The 21,120-nt window shown below is 41.3% G+C and overlaps 1 protein-coding gene across 2 annotated transcripts in view; it reads right to left on the reverse strand.

Moving 5' to 3' along the window:
- epha4b (eph receptor A4b) overlaps nucleotides 1-21,120 on the reverse strand; it is a 297,581-nt gene that overhangs the window by 10,747 nt on the left and 265,714 nt on the right. For both annotated transcript variants that reach the window (XM_034182743.1, XM_034182742.1), the window contains exons 14-15: nucleotides 18,053-18,114; nucleotides 12,137-12,346 (exon numbers count right to left, since the gene is read on the reverse strand). In XM_034182743.1, coding sequence (XP_034038634.1) covers nucleotides 12,137-12,346; nucleotides 18,053-18,114 — 272 coding nt within the window. The remainder of the gene's footprint in view (nucleotides 1-12,136; nucleotides 12,347-18,052; nucleotides 18,115-21,120) is intronic.

The following is a 21,120-nucleotide window of genomic DNA, read 5'->3' on the forward strand; positions in this document are numbered from 1 at the left end:
TTAGTGATGTTAGCAGCAAGCTTTTTTGATTAGATGTTCTGTCAGATATTGCAGATGTTCCACTCCACTTTGCCGACGAGTTGTAAACATTCCCACAAATCAGCTACTGTCAGATCTAAAGACATAAAATGACACCTTACATAATAATCAGAGGCATATCACCCAAACTAGTATCATGTGTTTTCCTCTCACACTCACTCATTCATGCTGAATTCATGCGAATTTTAGGGGCAAAAAAAAATCTCCACTGCATGAAAAACCAGCTGGAGAAGGCCAAGGGAACGCCCAAGTTTCACCTGACTATGACAGATAGATGGTTACTTTCGAGAGATGAGACTGGACCAACCTCCACCCGTGTGAAATTAAATAAACCTGTAAGTGGAAAATATTGCAGTTCCGTGAATGGCTGCTTGAGGCTGGCTCCAAAAGTGACTCACTTTTGGAGCCAGCACATGTGCGTGCGTGATCACATGTGCGCGTATGCACAAGAACGTGCACGCTTGCGTGTGTGTGTGTGTGTGAGTGCACGCGTGCACGTGAGAGTGCAATGGTACCAAACGTATGGAACCAAATTTGCACTCTAAATGGAACCAAGCCGCATTCTGAATGCAATGCAACACAAATGGGATGAATTAATCCATGTCATGTGACATACAAAGCACCAATCAAATGACAAGGATCCACTCAGCTGTTATATAATGACCCATATTGACTGCTAGGTCCCTCCTGTACAGTAGTTGGCAATGTGTACCGCAAGAAGTTCTAATCAACTTTAATGGAAGAAGAAAAATGTATGAGATTTGAATCTGAATGAGGTCCAGGTTGTTAAAAGGAGCATTTCTACTTTCATTCATCCATCCATCCATCTTCTACCGCTCAGTCCAATTAAGGGTCGCGGGGGGCTGGAGCCTATCCCAGCAGTCATAGGGCGTGAGGCGGGGTACACCCAGGACAGAACACCAGTCTGTCGCAGGGCCACAAATAGACAAACAAACACAGACACACCCACACGAACACCTAAGGACAATTTTAAAGATTCCAATCCACCTAACCCGCATGTCTTTGGATGTGGGAGGAAACCGGAGCACCCGGAGGAAACCCACGCAAACACAGGAAGAACATGCAAACTCCACACAGAAAGGCCACGGGAATTGAACCCATGGCCTTCTCGCTGTGAGGCAACAGCGCTAACCACGAAGCCACCTTGCTGCCCACTTTCATTCAGGTTGCCTTATACGAGGTCTATTAGACAATAAACCGACACTTTTATTTTTTTTTTTTAACTATATGGATTTGAATGACGTGCGATTACACCAATCATGCTTGAACCCTCGTGCGCATGCGTGAGTTTTTTCAGGCGTGTCGGTGACGTCATTTCCCTGTGGGCAGGCCTTGAGTGAGATGTGGTCCCGCCCTCTCGGCTGAATTCCTTTGTTTCACTTGCTGCTCGAGACGGCGCGCGTTGCTTTATCAAAATTTTTTCTGGACCTGTGAGGAATATCCGAGTGGATACTATTCGAGAAATTAAGCTGGTTTTCGGTGAAAAGTTTAACGGCTGATGAGAGATTATGGGGTGTTTCTGTCGGTGTAAGGACTTCCCACAGAGCGGGACGTCCTGCAGCGCTTCCAGGCGCCGTCGTCGGCCTGTTTCGACCTGAAAACATCCTAATTTAAGGCTTAATTCACCCAGGATGTCGTGAGAGAACAGAGAAGATTCAGAAGAGGCCGGCATGGGGACTTTATGCGGACATTCCACTGTTTAAGGACATTTTTTAATAAAAGACGTGCGCGCAAATTCGCCGAGTCGTTTCCGTGACGACTCGGTGAATCTGTGTGCGCCGCGACAGGAAGAACACCTCCGTGTTGAAAACCATTTGTAAAATTCAGGCGACTTTTGATGGCTTTCAACAAGTGAGTAACTGAGAAATTGTTTAACAGCTTGGGCATGTTCCAACTTGCCCGTTAAGGTTTCCAACGGAGGTGTTTTTCCTGTCGCGACCCCCCGGGGTCGGGTCCGGCCCGACATGCGACTCTGCCCGCACGTTCTTTCATTACAAAATGTCCGTTAACAATGGAATGTCCGAATAAACTCCTCATGCCGACTTCTTCTGAAAGTTCTCTGTTCTCTGACAACTTACTGGGTCAACAGAGCCTGAAATGTGGACGTTTTCAACTTGAAACGGCGAGACGCTGCTGCCTCAAAGCACAGATCGCCGTCAGGTGCCATGGGCCGTTCTTACGGCGACACTACCAGACCAAAATCTCTCATCAGCCGTTAAAATTTTTACCGAAAACCAGCTGAATTTATCGAATGGTGTCCACTCAGTTGTGCCTTAGAGTTTTGAAAAAATTTTGATCAAACAAAGCAGCAGTCTCTGAGCCATTCCTAAACAATGAAAAAATCGACGAGAGGGTGGGCGACTCCTCACTCAAAGACTGCCCACAGGCGAATGACGTAACCGACAGGCGTGAAAAAACTCTCGCATGCCCACGAGGGTTCAAGCATGTCTGATGTAATCACACGTGATTCAAATCCATATAGTTATGTTTTTTGAAAAAAATAATAAGGTCGGATACTTTTCTAATAGACCTCGTATATGTGTTTCTCCCGTGATTTCAATGAATGAAACGAGCAGACAGCATCTGATTCATGCTCTGTTGGCTTGTATGACATATAACATGAAGACGCTCAGGCTGAAAGAAATACCACTAATTTACTCCTTCTCTGTTCCATATAAAACCTGTGTAACCTCTTAATTTTGCTCTCTGAGTGACACCAGGACAATGCATTTCACTTAAAAATACACATGCCACTGAATGTTTCTCAACTTGGTATTTCACACGTTTTCATTTGTTTATGCCATTGCAAACACAAATAAATAAATAACTGTAAAATTATCTTCCTTAACTCAAACTGAAAGCAAATCTCTACAACTTGATATAAATTCATTAAAAATATAAAATCCAGCTTCCTGATGAAGTGGTGTAGAGGAGGATTTTCTTAAAAAGAAGACGTGAAAGTTCAGCTAGATCAGCTGAGATGAAAGCCTAGATTTGATGTTTTGGTGAAAGAAACTTTTGTATTTCTTCATAATTGATGTAAATGAAGTCCAAGACATATACAGTGATTTGGAGATGTTCATGTTTCCATCTCCTGACTTGTCTAAAGAAAACTGGCAACAAACTGATTATTATTTACAGGTTTTATCAAGTTTTAGAGATGTGCTTTCAGTTTGAGTTTGAGGAAGATAATTTTATAAAGTTTTATTCTTTCTATTTTTTGTATTTCTTGAATTTGGAATGGCATAAACAAAGTAAAATGTGTGAAATTCCAAGTGTTCCAATACTTTTGGAGGGCACAGTATCCTAACCTTATGATGAGTGCAAAATGAGTGTGGTATTATTACTGTTTTGTTTAAGAATGTTTAATTTTCACTGTTGCTGCACTTTGTGTCAAATCATAGTCATATTGTATATTATATTGATATGACAATACTGAGATACAATAATTTTGCCATATTGTGCAGCCCTACTGTCAACTAGCTGAAAAGTTTGAATATTAATTTACATGTACATTTTTAAAAATGCTTAAAGCGGCAAAGGGTTACAAGGGCTGTAATTAGCGGGGTCTGGGGAAGAAGCTAAAGATTTTTAGCCATGATAATGCTCCCCAGAAGCATTTACTGAAAATAAAGTCTGAAGGACCTAAATGAGATGGTGAGGACTTTCCAGGCATATGAGGCACAAATAAAGAAATAACTAAATGACGTGGTGACATGCTGAAGAGTTTCGTTCATTCATGTCTGTGACATATACATATTAATAAAGGAAAATAATAATAAAAAAAAGGCAACGGAACATAACTAATAATTAAGGATGTGGTACAGTGCTTCGTTCCTGACTGCAATCACTGTCCGGGTGTCCACCAAACCCCACAGGTTCTTCAAATTAACTGGTTGACGTTGCGTTTACTTCACACCAGCAACATTTCTCAGCTGATTCCTCACGCACGCACAAATGAATTTCTGCTTACTGCCAGGTACTGTACCACTTCACCTGCGGTGAATATAATTGTTTAGTGAGCAGTAAATTACAGCCACCCATGACAAAAGATGTCAAAATGAACAAATTAAATAAACAAATAAATAATAAATTCAGTCAACTCCTGTTGAGCGGACTTCAGTCTCAGCACAGCAAAAACATTTACATGCACACAGAGTGTGCTGCTCTGCAGGGTGAACGGCTGTGCCGCTTACTTCAGCAGAATTTTCCATGTCCTATTAAGTGAGTGCACCACCAGCAGCAAAACAACTAGTTATCCTGTGGTTCACAAGGTATTAAAAAAAATAAATAAATCACCTGGTAACAGTGAGATCCACCAATCAGAGACATCGTTGTTTTAATTTGGAATTGTGGGTAGTGTAGTTGTATTTTGTAGCAATGTAAATAAAACATGTTTTTGTTCAAATAAGGTTAATATCATATAAACCTGTGGCGACTAAAGGAGAACATTGTTATACAATGCCATTGCTTTTAGTGAGTCCACTTTGGATGATTACAACATTTTGGCATATATACGAGGTCTGTCAATAAAGCAACTGTCCTTTTTATTTTTTTCAAAAACTATATGGATTTCATTCATATGTTTTTACGTCAGACATGCTTGAACCCTCGTGCGCATGCGTGAGTTTTTCCACGCCTGTCGGTGACGTCATTCGCCTGTGAGCACTCCTTGTGGGAGGAGTCGTCCAGCCCCTCGTCGGAATTCCTTTGTCTGAAAAGTTGCTGAGAGACTGGCGTGTTGTTTGATCAAAATTTTTTCTAAACCTGTGAGACACATCGAAGTGGACACGGTTCGAAAAATTAAACTGGTTTTCAGTGAAAATGTTAACGGCTGATGAGAGATTTTGAGGTGATTCTGTCGCTTTAAGGACTTCCCACAGAGCGGGACGTCGCGCAGCGCTCTCAGGCGCCGTCGTCAGCCTGTTCAAGCTGAAAACCTCCACATTTCAGGCTCTATTGATCCAGGACGTCGTGAGAGAACAGAGAAGTTTCAGAAGAAGTCGGTTTCAGCATTTTATCCGGATATTCCACTGTTAAAGGAGATTTTTTTAATGAAAGACGTGCGGACGGGTCCGCGCGTCGGGACGCAGCCGACACGGTGCGGCGGCACAGGAAAAACACCTCCGTGTTGATAACCATTTGTAAAATCCAGGCGGCTTTTGATGGCTTTCAGTGGAGTGAGTATATGAGAAATTGTTTAACAGCAGGACATGTTCCAACTTGTCCTTAAGGCTTTCAACAGAGGTGTTTTTCCTGTGGTGGAGCGTCCCGATGCGCGGACCCGTTCGCACGTCTTTCATTAAAAAAAATCTCCTTTAACAGTGGAATATCCGGATAAAATGCTGAAACCGACTTCTTCTGAAACTTCTCTGTTCTCTCACGACGTCCTGGATCAATAGAGCCTGAAATGTGGAGGTTTTCAGCTTGAACAGGCTGACGACGGCGGCTGAGAGCGCTGAGCGACGTCTCGCACCGTGGGAAGTCCTTAAAGTGACAGAATCACCTCAAAATCTCTCATCAGCCGTTAAAATTTTCACTGAAAACCAGCTTAATTTTTCGAACCGTGTCCACTTCGATGTGTCTCACAGGTTTAGAAAAAATTTTGATCAAACAAAGCGCCAGTCTCTCAGCAACTTCTCAGACAAAGGAATTCCGACGAGGGGCTGGACGACTCCTCCCACAAGGAGTGCTCACAGGCGAATGACGTCACCAACAGGCGTGGAAAAACTCACGCATGCGCACGAGGGTTCAAGCATGTCTGACGTAAAAACATATGAATGGAATCCATATAGTTTTTGAAAAAAATAAAAAGGACCTATACTTTATTGACAGACCTCGTACTTTGAATCCCTATGGATCATATGAATGGAATTTTTACCTCTGTAGGAATTGGGGAAATTTTTTATTTTTAGGTTGTCTGACATAGTGCAAAAAAATTCTCCCACAACAGCATATTAACAACTTATTTATGTCTTCTTTGTAAAGACAACAAAGCTCAAATACGTTACTGTGTGCATCTGTACCAGTGAGGAGGGGCTGTGTGCCTACGGGTCTGCAGCAGTGGTGAAGCTGCATGTTAACTGGAGGAAGCAAAGAGGGTACTGTTAGTATCGATGGTGCTGCAAATGAGAATCTAACCTGATACTAAATTTTAGTATTCTGAGCATCAATTTTTTGGGTAACCTTAGCAGGTGCACTACTGGCACACCACCATGTTGCCACCACAAATAAGCACTTATGCAATATTATGTCTACATAACAAGATTTATCCTTGTTATCCTTATCAACAACGCTGATAAGGCATCTGTCGTACAACAAGAAAGTCTGTGGTTTGAAGCCACCCATGCACCGGATTTATATATTTCATACTATGCAGCACTTTTATTGAAATATTTGTAGCTCAGCACAAATCTATAGATCAATCATTCGTGATTATGACAAGAAAAGACATGCTGTGCTATACCACCAGAGACACAGAGACCAATATAAAAATGTCCATGTCTCACTGGTAACACACCTTATTAAAAAGGCAGAAGCCATGTCTGGGACCTGGGTGAGTTTCCCAGAATACCTACACAGTAAATAAATAAATAAATAAATCCAAAGCCATGGGACTGGAGATAGTATCAAAACCTACCTCACCCAAACATGCAAAAAAACAACAACCAGCAAACAAACAAACAAACAAACAACAACAAATAAACCTAGATCTGGACTCAAATCTGGTTGACCTCAAAAGATGATTCCATGCCGCCTGAAAAATATTTCCTGGCGGTATATCATCTCAGCTTCACAGCAAAATGATGAATGTACAGTACTGCATAAAACATTTAGAGTGGAGTGTTTAATGTTTGTCTTTATCTGCAGGTCAACAGTCAAAATTTAAAAATGCAAACATTCCCGTTCTGAGTTCCCCTGGCGACATTGGTGGATAAAATATTATTGTGTGGTCACAAATTAATAATGCGTGGCCACATAATATTTTGTGGCCATGCAACAATTAAGCCATGGTCGGGAATTAATACGGCCTGACCAAACAATATCTGTTGTTTCCTGATGGTACTGGGCGAGCCCTGTTTATTCAGTGCTGTTGCAGTGAATAAAAGTAATCATACTTTGATATGCCTATAAAAAATATGTAGAATTTTTAGGCTGGGGTTCTGTTGTTTAATCTATAATTGTAAGACATGAATGTGACTTCTTATTTTGTGGCCACACATTCCCAAACCTTAATAATTCATGGCCACAATTTAATTACTGTATGGCCATGCACCCAATAATTATTAAGTCATGGCCACATATTATTAATTTGCAGCCACATAATAATAACTTGTGCAAATAAGCTATTACTGTGTGGAAATGTTTTTTCCACCAATGCCAGCAAGATGTGTCATATTATTCCAAGAAAAACCAAATGTATATGTATATATTTATATTTAACCATAGAAAGTAGTCAATTTGTAAAACTCATTTTAAAATTAAAACCAAATTAACCTTAATTTCTTTATAGATGTACTGCACAGTATAAGACAGCAGGTGCTCATGTTGATGCTAATGATAATAATAATAATAATAATAATAATAATAATAATAATAATAATAATAATAATAATAATAATAATGTCCTGGGATGGTTTGTTGTGAGGCCACAGTGCTAACCACTAAGCCGCCCATTATTATTATTATTATTATTATTATACTGGTCCTTTCTGTGTGGCGTTTGCATGTGATCGTGTGTGTAACAGCTTCTTCCCACATGCAGGTTAGGTGAATTGATGACTCTAAACAGACTGTACGTGTGTGTGCGCGAGAATGTGCTTGTCTGTCTATACGTGACCCTGCAACAGACTAGCGTCCTGTCCAGGATGTACCCTGCCTCTCACCCTACTGGGATAGGCTCCAGCTCAACACTACCCCCACCCCAACCCTCGACTGAAGTAAACAGGTGTAGAAAATGAATGAATGAATAATAATGCAAAAGCCTGAAAACAAATTCCATATTTTCTGAATTATAAAGCCTGTGTTTTTTATTTTTTAATCTTGTTTCACTGGTCTGGTAACTTATTTTTAAAGTGAATTACATATGAAGAATAGTGCATTATCATCTATGGCCAAAAGATGGCACATTTACATGTGAGACAAGGTGCTTCTGTATATTAATTTGAAAGCAGTACTGCACACATTGGCGAAGAAGTTGGCAGTAGTCACCATTAAACTGTATACTGACTGTGTTAAAAAACAAAAAGAAGAAAAAAGATTTGAATGAGGATGACAAGCTAGACAATGGCTGAAATTAATAAACCATGCTCTCAAATGGAAAGGTCACACTTTTATGAAAGACTTGTTTGTACTTTGTGGGACAGACAGAATAGCAATGAGAAGGATAGCTATGTTAACGTAAGGTTATCTATAAGCTTTAAAAATGCATAGGAGTTTTAAAGCATTTAATTAGATTTTGAGAAGTAAACATGCACACATTTAGCTCTGAGCAGACATTTTCTTCTGTTCAGTGGCTACAAGAAGCAGTTTACTCTTGAGTTCTTTGTGCCATGTGGAATAATATTTATCAGTAGCACATTGGCTTCTGCTTACCTAACACAGTTTTTGCATTATAAATAAATAATGCATCAAATAAATTAATTTTACTTCTTCTTGCATGAAGCAGTAACACCACCTTTCAAATAAATTCATATGACTTATGCATCGGTGGGACTTATACAACCCCTGGCAAAAATTATGGAATCACCAACCTCAGAGGATGTTCATTCAGTTGTTTAATTTTGTAGAAAAAAAGCAGATCACAGACATGACACAAAACTAAAGTCATTTCAAATGGCAACTTTCTGGCTTTAAGAAACACTATAAGAAATCAAGAAAAAAACGATTGTGGCAGTCAGTAACGGTTACTTTTTTAGACCAAGCAGAGGAAAAAAATATGGAATCACTCAATTCTGAGGAAAAGATTATGGAATCACCCTGTAAATTTTCATCCCCCAAATTAACACCTGCATCAAATCAGATCTGCTCATTGACATTGACCCTATGCCATTTTTGCAAGGAATGTTTTTGCAGTTTTTGCTCTATGGCAAGATGCATTATCATCTTGAAAAATGATTTCATCATCCCCAAACATCCTTTCAATTGTCCAAAATATCAACATAAACTTGTGCATTTATTGATGATGTAATGACAGCCATCTCCCCAGTGCCTTTACCTGACATGCAGCCCCATATAATCAATGACTGTGGAAATTTACATGTTCTCTTCAGGCAGTCATCTTTATAAATCTCATTGGAAAGGCACCAAACAAAAGTTCCAGCATCATCACCTTGCCCAATGCAGATTCGAGATTCATCACTGAATATGACTTTCATCCAGTCATCCACAGTCCACAATTGCTTTTCCTTAGCCCATTGTAACCTTGTTTTTTCTGTTTAGGTGTTAATGATGCCTTTCATTTAGCTTTTCTGTATGTAAATCCCATTTCCTTTAGGTGGTTTCTTACAGTTCGGTCACAGACGTTGACTCCAGTTTCCTCCCATTCGTTCCTCATTTGTTTTGTTGTACATTTTTCGATTTTTGAGACATATTGCTTTAAGTTTTCTGTCTTGACGCTTTGATGTCTTCCTTGGTCTACCAGTATGTTTGCCTTTAACAACCTTCCCATGTTGTTTGTATTTGGTCCAGAGTTTAGACACAGCTGACTGTGAACAACCAACATCTTTTGCAACATTGCGTGATGATTTACTCTCTTTTAAGAGTTTGATAATCCTCTCCTTTGTTTCAATTGACATCTCTTGTGTTGGAGCCATGATTCATATCAGTCCACTTGGTGCAACAGCTCTCCAAGATGTGTTCACTCCTTTTTAGATGCAGACTAATGAGCAGATCTGATATGATGCAGGTGTTAGTTTTGGGGATGAAAATTTACAGGGTGATTCCATAATTTTTTCCTCAGAATTGAGTGATTATTATTTTTTTTTTTATTATATTTTATATATTTTTATTATATTTTTTTCCTCTGCTTGGTCTAAAAAAGTAACCGTTACTGACTGCCACAATCGTTTTTTTCTTGATTTCTTATAGTGTTTCTTAAAGCCAGAAAGTTGCCATTTGAAATGACTTTAGTTTTGTGTCATGTCTGTGATCTGCTTTTTTTCTACAAAATTAAACAACTGAATGAACATCCTCCGAGGCCAGTGATTCCATAATTTTTGCCAGGGGTTGTACATGAACCATCCCTGGTTCTCAAGACCAGGCACCTAATTGGCTCTGCTCTACTCTTTTCTACTGTCCTATTTTACTCTTCCTTTTTAGATATTTAGATATACCTTTGTATACTGGCATAGTTCCACCTTAGAATTGGAATATAATATATAAGATATACCTTACTGAATTTTCATGTTTTATTTTCTTCTTGATACATTTTTGACAGATGCAACTGACATTTTGTCTGAAAGATATGGTACATGACTTTATTTTATGAATTTCAGGAAATCATGTAACAGAAACAATTTGATTTACTGCCAAAAAGAAACAATATATTTTGGTAAGTGAATTGTAGTCTTTCCATTTTTTTAATTTTACTGGTTAAAATGTATAAATATGTATTTTTTTCCCCCAACAGGTTTTCAATATTCTAAAATGTTTTTGGCTCATTTAATGATAGATCAGAGCCTGGTTTCATAAAGCAACCTAAGTTTTCAGTCTACTAACCTTTTTTAGTGGACTACAGTTAGTCATTCAACATTATCTGTCTAAACACTGTTTCACATCAATGGCTAAACTTGGAGATTAGCTGTCTTACTGTAGTCGACTGTTTTTAGAGGCATAACGGCCTTGCGCGTGCATTGCCAAGAGACAGCTCCATGTGCGACAGTTTTGTTTACTTCCGAGTTGGTCACTGTCATGAACTAGCCAGCCTTTGTTTCGTTAACTGGCTTTATTAACATTTATGGACCCATACGAACAGCAGACTGACGTGCTTAGCTCTTAGCCTAGCAGTTTCAATCTTCAGTTTCTTCTTCTACACTTTTGTCAACCTTTTTGTACACACAACGCTGCTCAACGTAACAGTGACGCCCGGTGGCTCGTGTGAGAACTGTCACAAACACATCATGACAGTCTTCTGCTCCAACCATGGCCAAAAGCAGAGGAAGTTCTCCTTTTGAAGGAATATAAGCGATCTCGGGGTGCTTTTGAGTGTTCCATCAAGTGGTGGTACATGGTAGCTGCCATTTTTTGAGGTAAGACATTGAAGTTTTTTCGATTAAAATAAGATTAGCCTCCTCTGTACCAGGCTAAACAGTTTAGTCGGGTAACGTGAAACTTCTGCAGACTAAGCGCTTTGTGCAACAATGTCACAATGTCAAATGTCTAAATGTCTAATGTCAAAAAAGTAGTCAACTAAGTGAGGTTATTCAACTAAACAAGATTACATTGCTTCATGAAACAGGGCCCAGGACTTGGAGTCAGCGATAATGGCATCTTACCTTCTGCAAAGTTTTAAAATTAACTGAAAACCTATCAGCAAAATTTCAGAAAAATAAATCCTATATAGACCATGAGGCCCATTGGTGCAGGTCCTGATTCCCAGATACTACAGCATGGAGCAGGTGACAGCCCACGCCTTCCCATGAACAGGACACCAGTCTATTGCATGTTACTTCCCCCAAAACCAAGGGTAGTACACATTTACAGCTGGATGAACTGGGACAATGCAGATAAAGTGTCTTGGGACACAGGTAGCATGAAGCACACACTATACTATGTATTGGTAGTCCAACCCCTATCACACAGGGCCACCTGCTCTGCACCAAAATTTCTGACATGACCTAATGCTTCAAATGTATGAAACCCATTCATGATGTGAATGGAAAGGTGAAAAAAGGTTGGTGTAATCATTGTTTTAGTTACACAAAAAGACACACAGATGGACTCATGGGAAACAAAGTTTGATATCTGTTTTTTTTGGCAATTGTGCCTTTTCTCCAATCATTGGGTCAAATATTTTCTACAAGTCAGCAGGTGTGATTTATTTATACCAGCTGCAGGCTGTGAGAATGTGTCTTACCCTTGTAGTGTACGCAGCCTCTGGGTCGTCCTCCAGAACTCGACTCAGGCCAAAGTCAGACACTTTACACACAAGGTTACTATTGACCAGGATGTTTCGAGCTGCCAGGTCCCTGTGAACGTAACTCATATCTGACAGGTACTTCATACCCGAGGCGATGCCACGGAGCATACCGACCAGCTGGATCACTGTGAACTGGCCGTCGTGTTTCTGGAGAGACAAATTACAAGTGGAGATAAGAATAAGTACAGTGGATAATGTGTGGACACCAGTCTAAATATGCAGCAGGTTAAACCTCTGCAACCCCCTCAAGTGGAAAGTTCCAGTAATCCACATTTTTCTCATATCCCCAAGCAAGACTCACAATGCCTTCAAGCTCCAGCTAAGCCTGCGCTTGACCTCCCACTGCTTCATGGAATGGAAAAGATGAATTTCTCCCTCCAGCGGTCAATGGAAGATCATAAAAGAAACCCTACTTGCAAGGGATTGGATCTGACAGGGGAGACAGAACTTCCTCCTCAAACACTGACCACGTGCCTGAGCAGAGCTCGCTGGATTTCAGATTTGAGCTGTCTTTGGCAGAGAGCAGCGCCTGTTGATCGATGACGGTCCACCTCACCTTTCTCTGCCAATTATTTCTGGCCTGGGCCAACAGTCCCCGTTAAAAACTCATCCGTGTCATCAGTCACCCACTGTCCTTTATATCATCTCTCTCCTCTGTCTCTGCATCCTCTCCATCCATCTCCGTCTCTCCTCGCTCTCTGAGAGAGAACTTTGTATTACTTTGATTCCTTCTCCATCTGTCTCCTTTCATCTTTCTACATACGTGTGGACCCCCCACCCCAACTACCACCACCCCTATCGTTCCTTCTCTCCCTTAGCAGCTGTGGAGTAAGTTAATTAGCTGGTGGTTTTGTGAGATGCTGATTGATTGGACTGTCTAACAAACCTACAGACTTCCTCTATCAATCTGCCCACCACATCACATTGCCAGGAAGGACGGAAGGTGGGCGGAGCAGAGAAACAGAGAGAGGGAGGGAGACAAGACAAATGCAGGACAGAGCTGAGACAAGGAGATGAAGAAGATAGATGAAGACAGAAAACAGAGTGAAAACAAGAAGTGCTCCATGAGCAAATACCTCTGCCAACACTAACGTACATATTTTAACCACAGGTTCCATAAAGACAGATCTGGGGGAGAAGAAAAACATAGGAATCTTCTCATGCTCTACTTCCCTTCATGTAATGACAATATTGATCTAACAGTTGGCTTCCTCACTTACACTGGGTGAGTCTAAGTTACAGAGCTGCCAACCGTCCTGCATTTGGCAGGATTTACCCCTGTGTCCCACGTCCTGTGTGAGTGTTTGTGGGATGCCTACTGGTTCCATGGTTGTGTGGGTCCGGGCATGCCGCCGTACCCCCTAGTTACGCTTTGCGCTGTTGGCGCTCGCTGCAAGGCGTGGGTGTCCCACACTGATAACGTCAAATGTTGGCAGGTATGAAGTTAACAAATATGGCTAAAATCATTAAACTGTATTTTTCTTTTTAGTGAAGAAATATGCTTACACAATATGTGGAAAAAATAGAGTTGCAGATTTCCAGCCCAGTTTGTTATCTTGTCTTTACACAATAAAAATGCATCCCTTAAAATTATTTTGAGCAACAAAATTCAAATTTTTAATGGAATTAGCATCAAAATAAATATACTGTTCAAATGTCTCACAATATGAATATCTGATTTTTTTTCATGATGTCCTGTATATGTATTATTTTTTTGAGAAATGGATGAAAATCTGTGAAATCTTCTTATGTCACAATGATAAAGAATGTGGAATTTTTATTTTTTTTTTGCCACCCTCTTAATTGGATTCCTTGGCCCCTAGCCCACCCTTCCACCTGGTTTCAAGGAAATCAGTTTAGTGGTCTTTGGATAATCCTGCTAACAGCAGTACTTCCCATCACATCTTGAATCTGGTCACGTGGGTTTGTTGATTAGAGTGGTTGACTTTGTTGTAGGTTAGTTTAGAATAGAACAGACTAGAGCCTTTATTGTCTTGGTACATACATATATACATACAATTAAATTTGTCCTCTGTATTTAACCCATCCTAATTACAGTTAGACACAATCCATCCATTAGGAGCAGTGGGCAGCCACAGTCTGGTGCCTGGAGACCAACTCCAGCTGTAGAGACTTAGAAAAATACTTTGCTTTTGTGGTACCATCTAGGTTTCAGATGTATTCAGAGACCGCCAAATCGCTTCCTGAACCCAAAGACGCCATACCTTCTCTCTTTCATGGTATCGATTTACATGCGTTCTTGCCAACCACGTCAATGCGCATGCATGTGATGTCAGTGTTTGTAAACAAGAAGTATGGCTATTCACCTTATTCATGAAGTCAGGGTGGGTGGCTCCATTTTGTCAAACAACTTCCGATTTGCCACTGCATCGATGATTAGCTACGTGGGAACACAGTACACTAGAAGTGTCCAAACATGAGCAGCATTAATTGTTCAGGTCATGGGTGCCACAAAAACTTCACTTCATCTGAAACTATGGCTTTCAGATGTTTTGGACAATTGAAGTAGAGATCTGAGTGCTGTGGACGAGCATTTAACTTGTTCCCTCCTCCATCGAAAGACGAGGATCTCCGGTGCTGGATAAAATCGCTGAATTTGAAAAATCCACCCAAACATCCCTATGTCTGTTCTTTTCATTTTGTGGAGAAAAACCCACACCACTGCATCCTTACCCAGAGAAATGGTTGGACTACAACGCTCCAATGAAGAAGCCACGGCGGATGCTAATGAGACAAACGGGTAAGATGTGTTTGTAGCGTTAGCTGCTATCTAATTTACTCATTTCCTGGCTTTTGCAGGAAGCACGGCATGAAATAACACCATACGTATATGAACATTACGTAATCTTGGCATTACAGTGGTACTACTAGTCGGGTAGTATTTTAACTTGATTCAATGACATACTGATAGGCTTCGGTGCTTTTATAGTTCCTCACAGCCAAACTGTCCACACAAAGTAGTTACATAAATAATCGAGGGCCACTTTTTCATGTCATCTTCCCACTCTGTTATGAACCGTGGGTGAGCCAGAGTCGTTCCCTTTGAGCTTTTCAAAAAAGGTTTTTGTTTCTACCCATGTAATATCTTCCATTTTTCTATGTTGAAAACACCGCTCATTGGAAGTCCTAAGCCAAAACGGAAATGCCTCTGCTGTAAAAGTGGACGGGCCTGAAGAAGGTGAGCAGACAAACAAACAGCACTGAGAACATAACCTCTTTGTCAGCAGTAATAACCATTTTTAACAAGAGAGGTGTTTCAAAATTACACGGAGGAAACCTGAATGGTAGAGAGACACAAGGAAAGTAAGACAGTCAGGTTTCTTACTTCTTAGGGAGGGCTGCTTAATAAATGGTCTGCATAATTAAAGACACAGATGGATGCCAGAACCACGAAAGAGCTGTTAAAACCATAAAACAGTTTCCATAATTATACTAAACCACTGTGGACACTATTTATGAGTCTCATTACAATGCACAGCGTAAAACACAACATGTATCTGTGTTTGTGTGGTTCAGGCTGCAATGCCTCAGCTATTTTAAACTGTCAGGTTCCATTTCACTTTGCTTCAGTGTCGCTGATGGGCTTGGTGTCTATTTAGCAATGGGCCCATCATCACAGGCTTAATGGCTTCGGGGCACTGCTGTGATTTTACTGGCCGACAAACAAGTCTGAATATGAATCAATGGGATGTGAGACAGACCAGTCCAGGGCCGCAACAATTTATTTATCTGGGTGTGTGCTCAATCCAATTCGGGGCTCCTCAGCTACATTACTACTCCACATATGCCACGACAAAATTCATGAATCAGACCAACTGCACAGTATCATGTCCTTGTCATGGCTGCTGCTGGAGCTATTAAATAAATTTGTATGTGCTTAACTGCCGTTTTGGGAAATACTTGAAAACAGTCCATCTAAGGACAAAAACACACCCGCACTCACAAAGAGCTCAGTATTCAACTGTCTGACTGAACACATGCTGCAAACAATATAATATTCCACTGTTGCCCATGTGGCAGCAGTCTACTGTTGTTTTCTGTTGTGGAATAGGGTCCCAAAGTGCATTTCATAGATCCAAAGTCAAATATTATGCAATCAAAGTGCTGTGAAGCCGCTCTGCTGGAACAGATGGATCAGGAATGTTTATATCCTTGTCAGATTTTCTGCACTATAACAAAAGCTCTGCAGCTGTGAGAACTTTTATTTAGTGGATTATGCATCCTGTCATTGCCTGTGTGAAAGTGCATTACATTCATGCTTCTTCAAAGACTGTAAATGTTGGAATAAAATGTCAGAAACTCAGAAAGCATTTTTTTCCCCACTGTGCTGTATGTAGTTAATGTATTTTAAAAGATTTACCCATAAAGGTCAAGCATACGTTTGGACATCTAACTGTAAAGCAAGTCATTTCAGAGTTCACTTACAAATTTTGGTAACAGAAGAAGTAGAAGTAAGTCCTATTCAGTCCCTAAGGCCAATTTTGCCGGCCCTTATTCCCTGGATACTGTTACATGAAGTGAATGTCTCCCTTTTGACAGGATGCCACTTGCAGGTTACTTTCTCAGGAAATGCTGGTACCACTTATAGCAGTGTGGACTGGGACAATAGTAGAAGAAATGTGTTGTCCAAGGACACAGACAGATAGTGTGAAGCACAGATCTTTAAATCAAACCCAGTCTACATATTGGGAATCCAATTCCCAACCCACAGAGCTGCCTAAGCAGGTCGATTTGTAAATGCACAGAGAACTGTGGGACTTTGAGGCCTTTTACATTAAGGCCCATCAGACTGCTGCTTATCTGCATTTTGTGTAGCATAAACCCAATAGGGGTCTATGACTCCCTCTGGATGAGATATTACTCCACCTCAAGTTACTCCTTAGCTGAGGCTGGTACTCATTTACAGCTGGGTAGACTATACAGAAGGTAGCTCAGTGAGATAAAATGCAGACGTGGGTTAGATTCCCACAGATGCAACCTGTCTGTGTACTTGGAAAAGCCACTTAATCTGCATTGTCTCAGTTCACCCAGCTGCAAATGGGTACCAGCATTGACAGGGGAGGTAAACTGCATACTTTACCTCCCCTGGATTGGACCGTCATCCAATCCAGGGAGAGTCATAGATGATCGTCCGCTTCATGGTACAGAATGCAGTGATGAGCTCCAGTACAAGTATGCCTCAGGGCCTATATGGGACTGCAGATGAAGCGTCTTGTCAAAAGACCCAGACAGGTAGTGCTATGCAGACACACCTGGAGTTAAACCCCAGTCTTTATGTTGGTAGTTCAACTCGAATGCCACAGATCCATTTGCTCTGCTTTTTAAAGTTTTGCCGTAAACTATGTCAGTAGCTCAGAAAGTTGTTTCCACAGTGTTGCTTTTAGTTAGTTGTAATTGTATACCCTGAAAGAAAGGCATAGTTTTGGGTATCTGACTTTTAAACAGTAAAGCAAACCATTTCAGGCCTGTGTGTTGGTAATAACAGGCTAGTTTGTAAATGTGCAGACAATTGTGGATCTTTGAGACAGTCTCACATGAAACTCCAACCGTATTTCATTGTTAAACATTGATAATACAGATTTTGCTACATTTGTCTTCTTTAAATGCCAAGTTTTACTGCTTGACTAACTCTAACTTATAGAAATGGACTCCACAGACTTTTACCTTGTGTCCTTTTAAAATCTGTATCCACAGTACAAGAATTGAAGCAATTTCTTGCATGTCCTTACTCATCAGATTTCACACTTTGTCAGGACAGTCAGATCTGACTTCATGGGGATCGGGGATTGGGGTGGTTCCTTGATTTCAGCTGGTGCAGGCAGAATGACTCACCTTCAGGAACGTGTCCAGAGATCCATTCTCCATGAACTCTGTTATGATCATCACCGGCTTGCCTGGAGAGGAGCAAAACAATGTAACAATTAGCAACGCAGTACTAAGAGGAAGACTGACACAACATGTGGACAGATGAGGGCAGACCAAACCCACATCTGTGACCAGACTTTCCCTCTGTTTGGGTCTCTCTGGGGGATAACTTGGCATGTCATCATCAGTCACACTGACAGCTTCTAATCAGCCCTCTCCATAAACGCCTGGAGATAATTAGAATGGACCAATCCACCAGAATGTGTGTGTGGGGTGGTGGTGGTGGGGGGGCGAGGGGTAAAGGGGCCTCCTGAGATCTCATGAATACTAATCAGCCTCAAGGGGAAGGTGTGTGTGTGTGTGTGTGTGGGGGGGGGGGTTGTTGGACCATTGTGCACCTGCACCAGTTTGTGAGTATGTGCAGTGGAGGAGTAATGCTTGACTGACAAGCAACGTGCACTGCGGTCGCCTGGGTTGCATCTGGCCGGGCTAACAAATGACTAACAAAGCACTTGCAATCACATGTAGACACACGGGCCAAAAACAGCACTTGTCACTAAGTACCACCCCCTAAAGTCGGGCTCTGCCAATCACAGGCAAATTTGCAACATGAAAGCTACAAATGATGGCACGTGTGTGTGTGTGGCTTCTAAACACAAACCCTGTGTCAGCGATGATGAATAAGTCCCATTTCTCCAGTCAGACCTCAGAGATGCTGCTAAACAACTAGGGGACGGATAAAGACGGGGGGAGCCAGAGGCAAAGGGGAGGGGCGGGAAAGATAGAGAGAGACGGTCACTCACGGAGACGTAAGTGAAATGAGGAAAAGAGCGCAAAACAAATGTAAAGAAAAGAGCCTAAGATGAGAGAAAGAGAGGAGAGAAGGCGAGGAGAGGAGGAGGAGGAGGAGAAGGGGGGGGGGGGTCAAAAGCTTGTCATGGAAAGGCAGGAACAACACCACTGAGGCCTACAGTGAAATTGGAGGTAAAGACAGCAATACATCACCTTAAATGAATTCACTATCTCAATGCAGCAAACACACACAAACACAGGGACACAGCAGCACAGTCGCCTGGTCTCTGGTGGTGGTGTCTTCCTTGACAGTAACATTAGTCTCAGGGATAAAAGTGAAAGAGAATTGGATTTTCTTCTGCTGGGGGTGAGGACTGCTGGTCACATTTATCTCCACACGGGACCTGTAGTGTTTGATGTGTGTGTGTGTGTGTGTGTGTGTGTGTGTGTGTGTGTGTGTGTGTGTGTGTGTGTGTGTGTGTGTGTGTGTGTGTGTGCCTGCATGCGCATGGGAGAAAGAGAGAGCAAGAGGGACAGACAGAAAGACAGAGACACAGAGAATAACAGATTGCTGGCTTCAGGAGATGGAAAGTGGGGCGGTTCAGCACCTAATTCCACCTCTGATCAGAGATGTCAAATGCAGTATGTATGTGAAAGAGGATTTTTTTGAGTGTGTTAACATCCATAAGCGCAAAATGGTAAATGGACTGCATTTATATAGCGCTTTTCCATCTGCATCAGACACTCAAAGTGCTTTATAATTATGCCTTAGATTCACCCATTTACACAAACACACTCACACACCGATGCCAGGGTGCTGCCATGCAAGGTGCTCACTACACACAGGGAGCAACTTGGGGATTAAGGACCTTGCTCAAGGGCCCTTAGTGATTTTCCGGTCAGGCTGGGATTTGAACTGAGGATCCACTGGTCTCAAGCCCAACACTTAACCACTAGACCATCACCTCCCGTAAGAAGACAGACAGACATTTTAACTGAACATGTCATTCATTAAACAATTATCCAATCAAAAATGAATGTGCCTTGAAACTGATCTTTCAGGAGAAACAATGTGTGTGGCACAAGCCTGGATTCAGCACCGCTGCCAGAAAAAGCAGATGAAGTCGCCCTTCTGTAAACACACTCGGCATCCATTTCTTGGAGATATAGAGTGAGAATCAAATTAAAGCAATGCATAACCCTAAAACAGCTCATATGGAATGAGTCTGAGTCAGATTTATTCTTGTTTGCATTGATCACACAACACCAGATGTTTCAAATGTGTAAAATCACAGCTGAACTTTCAGGTCTTCTTTTTAAGAAAATCCTCCTCTATAACTCTTCATCATAAAGCTGTATAACTTAACTGGTGATACAAAATGCAAAACATTCACTGTGCACAATTTTTCCAGTAACGGCCAGAGAAGCCTATAACAACTTCTGGGTTATCTGGGTGTCTTGGTGGCTTTCCTCACTCTTCTCCTTCTTGCACATTCACTCCACAAAGATTTACCATAGAGTGCCATACTGTTTGTATTTCTTCATAACTGATGTAAATAAAATCCAAGACATATTTGGTGACTTGGTAATCATGTCATTCATGTATCCATCGCCTGACTTGTCTCAAGAAGACTGGCAATTAAACTGATTATTTACAGGCGTTATACCAAAGGGGCCCATTACTTATTCAACCCATCATCTTGGCTTTTATATTTTTAATTAATTTATATCAAGTTGTAGAGATTTGCTTTGAGTTCATCAAGTGCTGCACAAAACAGATGGACACAAATGCAAGCTCACATGGCTGATAGAGTTCAAAATGGTTCAATAAGTGCAACAGGCAGGGGGTAGGTACACGGGTGGTCTAGCAGTGAGGCAAAGCTAGCAAAAAAGTGCAAGGCTGAGACGTGGTTCAATAGACAGGCACGGGTCAAAAGCACAGTGCATGGGCTATCAGAGGCAAAGGCAAAAACAAGGCAGAGTCAGAATACAGGCAGGCAAAAATGGAGCAAAGTACAAAGGCTGGAAAGTGACACAAAATCAGCAAACTGACAGTGAGCTGTGAGGGCTTAAATAGGGAGCAGGTTAATCAAGGTGTAATGATGTGCAGGTGTGTGGATGACCCTGGAAGGGGGTGTGGCCAGGGAAGACAAAGGTAAGTGCAAGATAGTGCAGTGAGACAAAAACAAAGCGAACTGGGGCAAGATAAAGACGTGACAGAAAAACCAGTGGTGCAAAATGTG

This window comes from Thalassophryne amazonica, chromosome 12 (assembly GCF_902500255.1).
Source record: "Thalassophryne amazonica chromosome 12, fThaAma1.1, whole genome shotgun sequence".
In the NCBI taxonomy this organism is placed as follows: Eukaryota; Metazoa; Chordata; class Actinopteri; order Batrachoidiformes; family Batrachoididae; genus Thalassophryne; species Thalassophryne amazonica.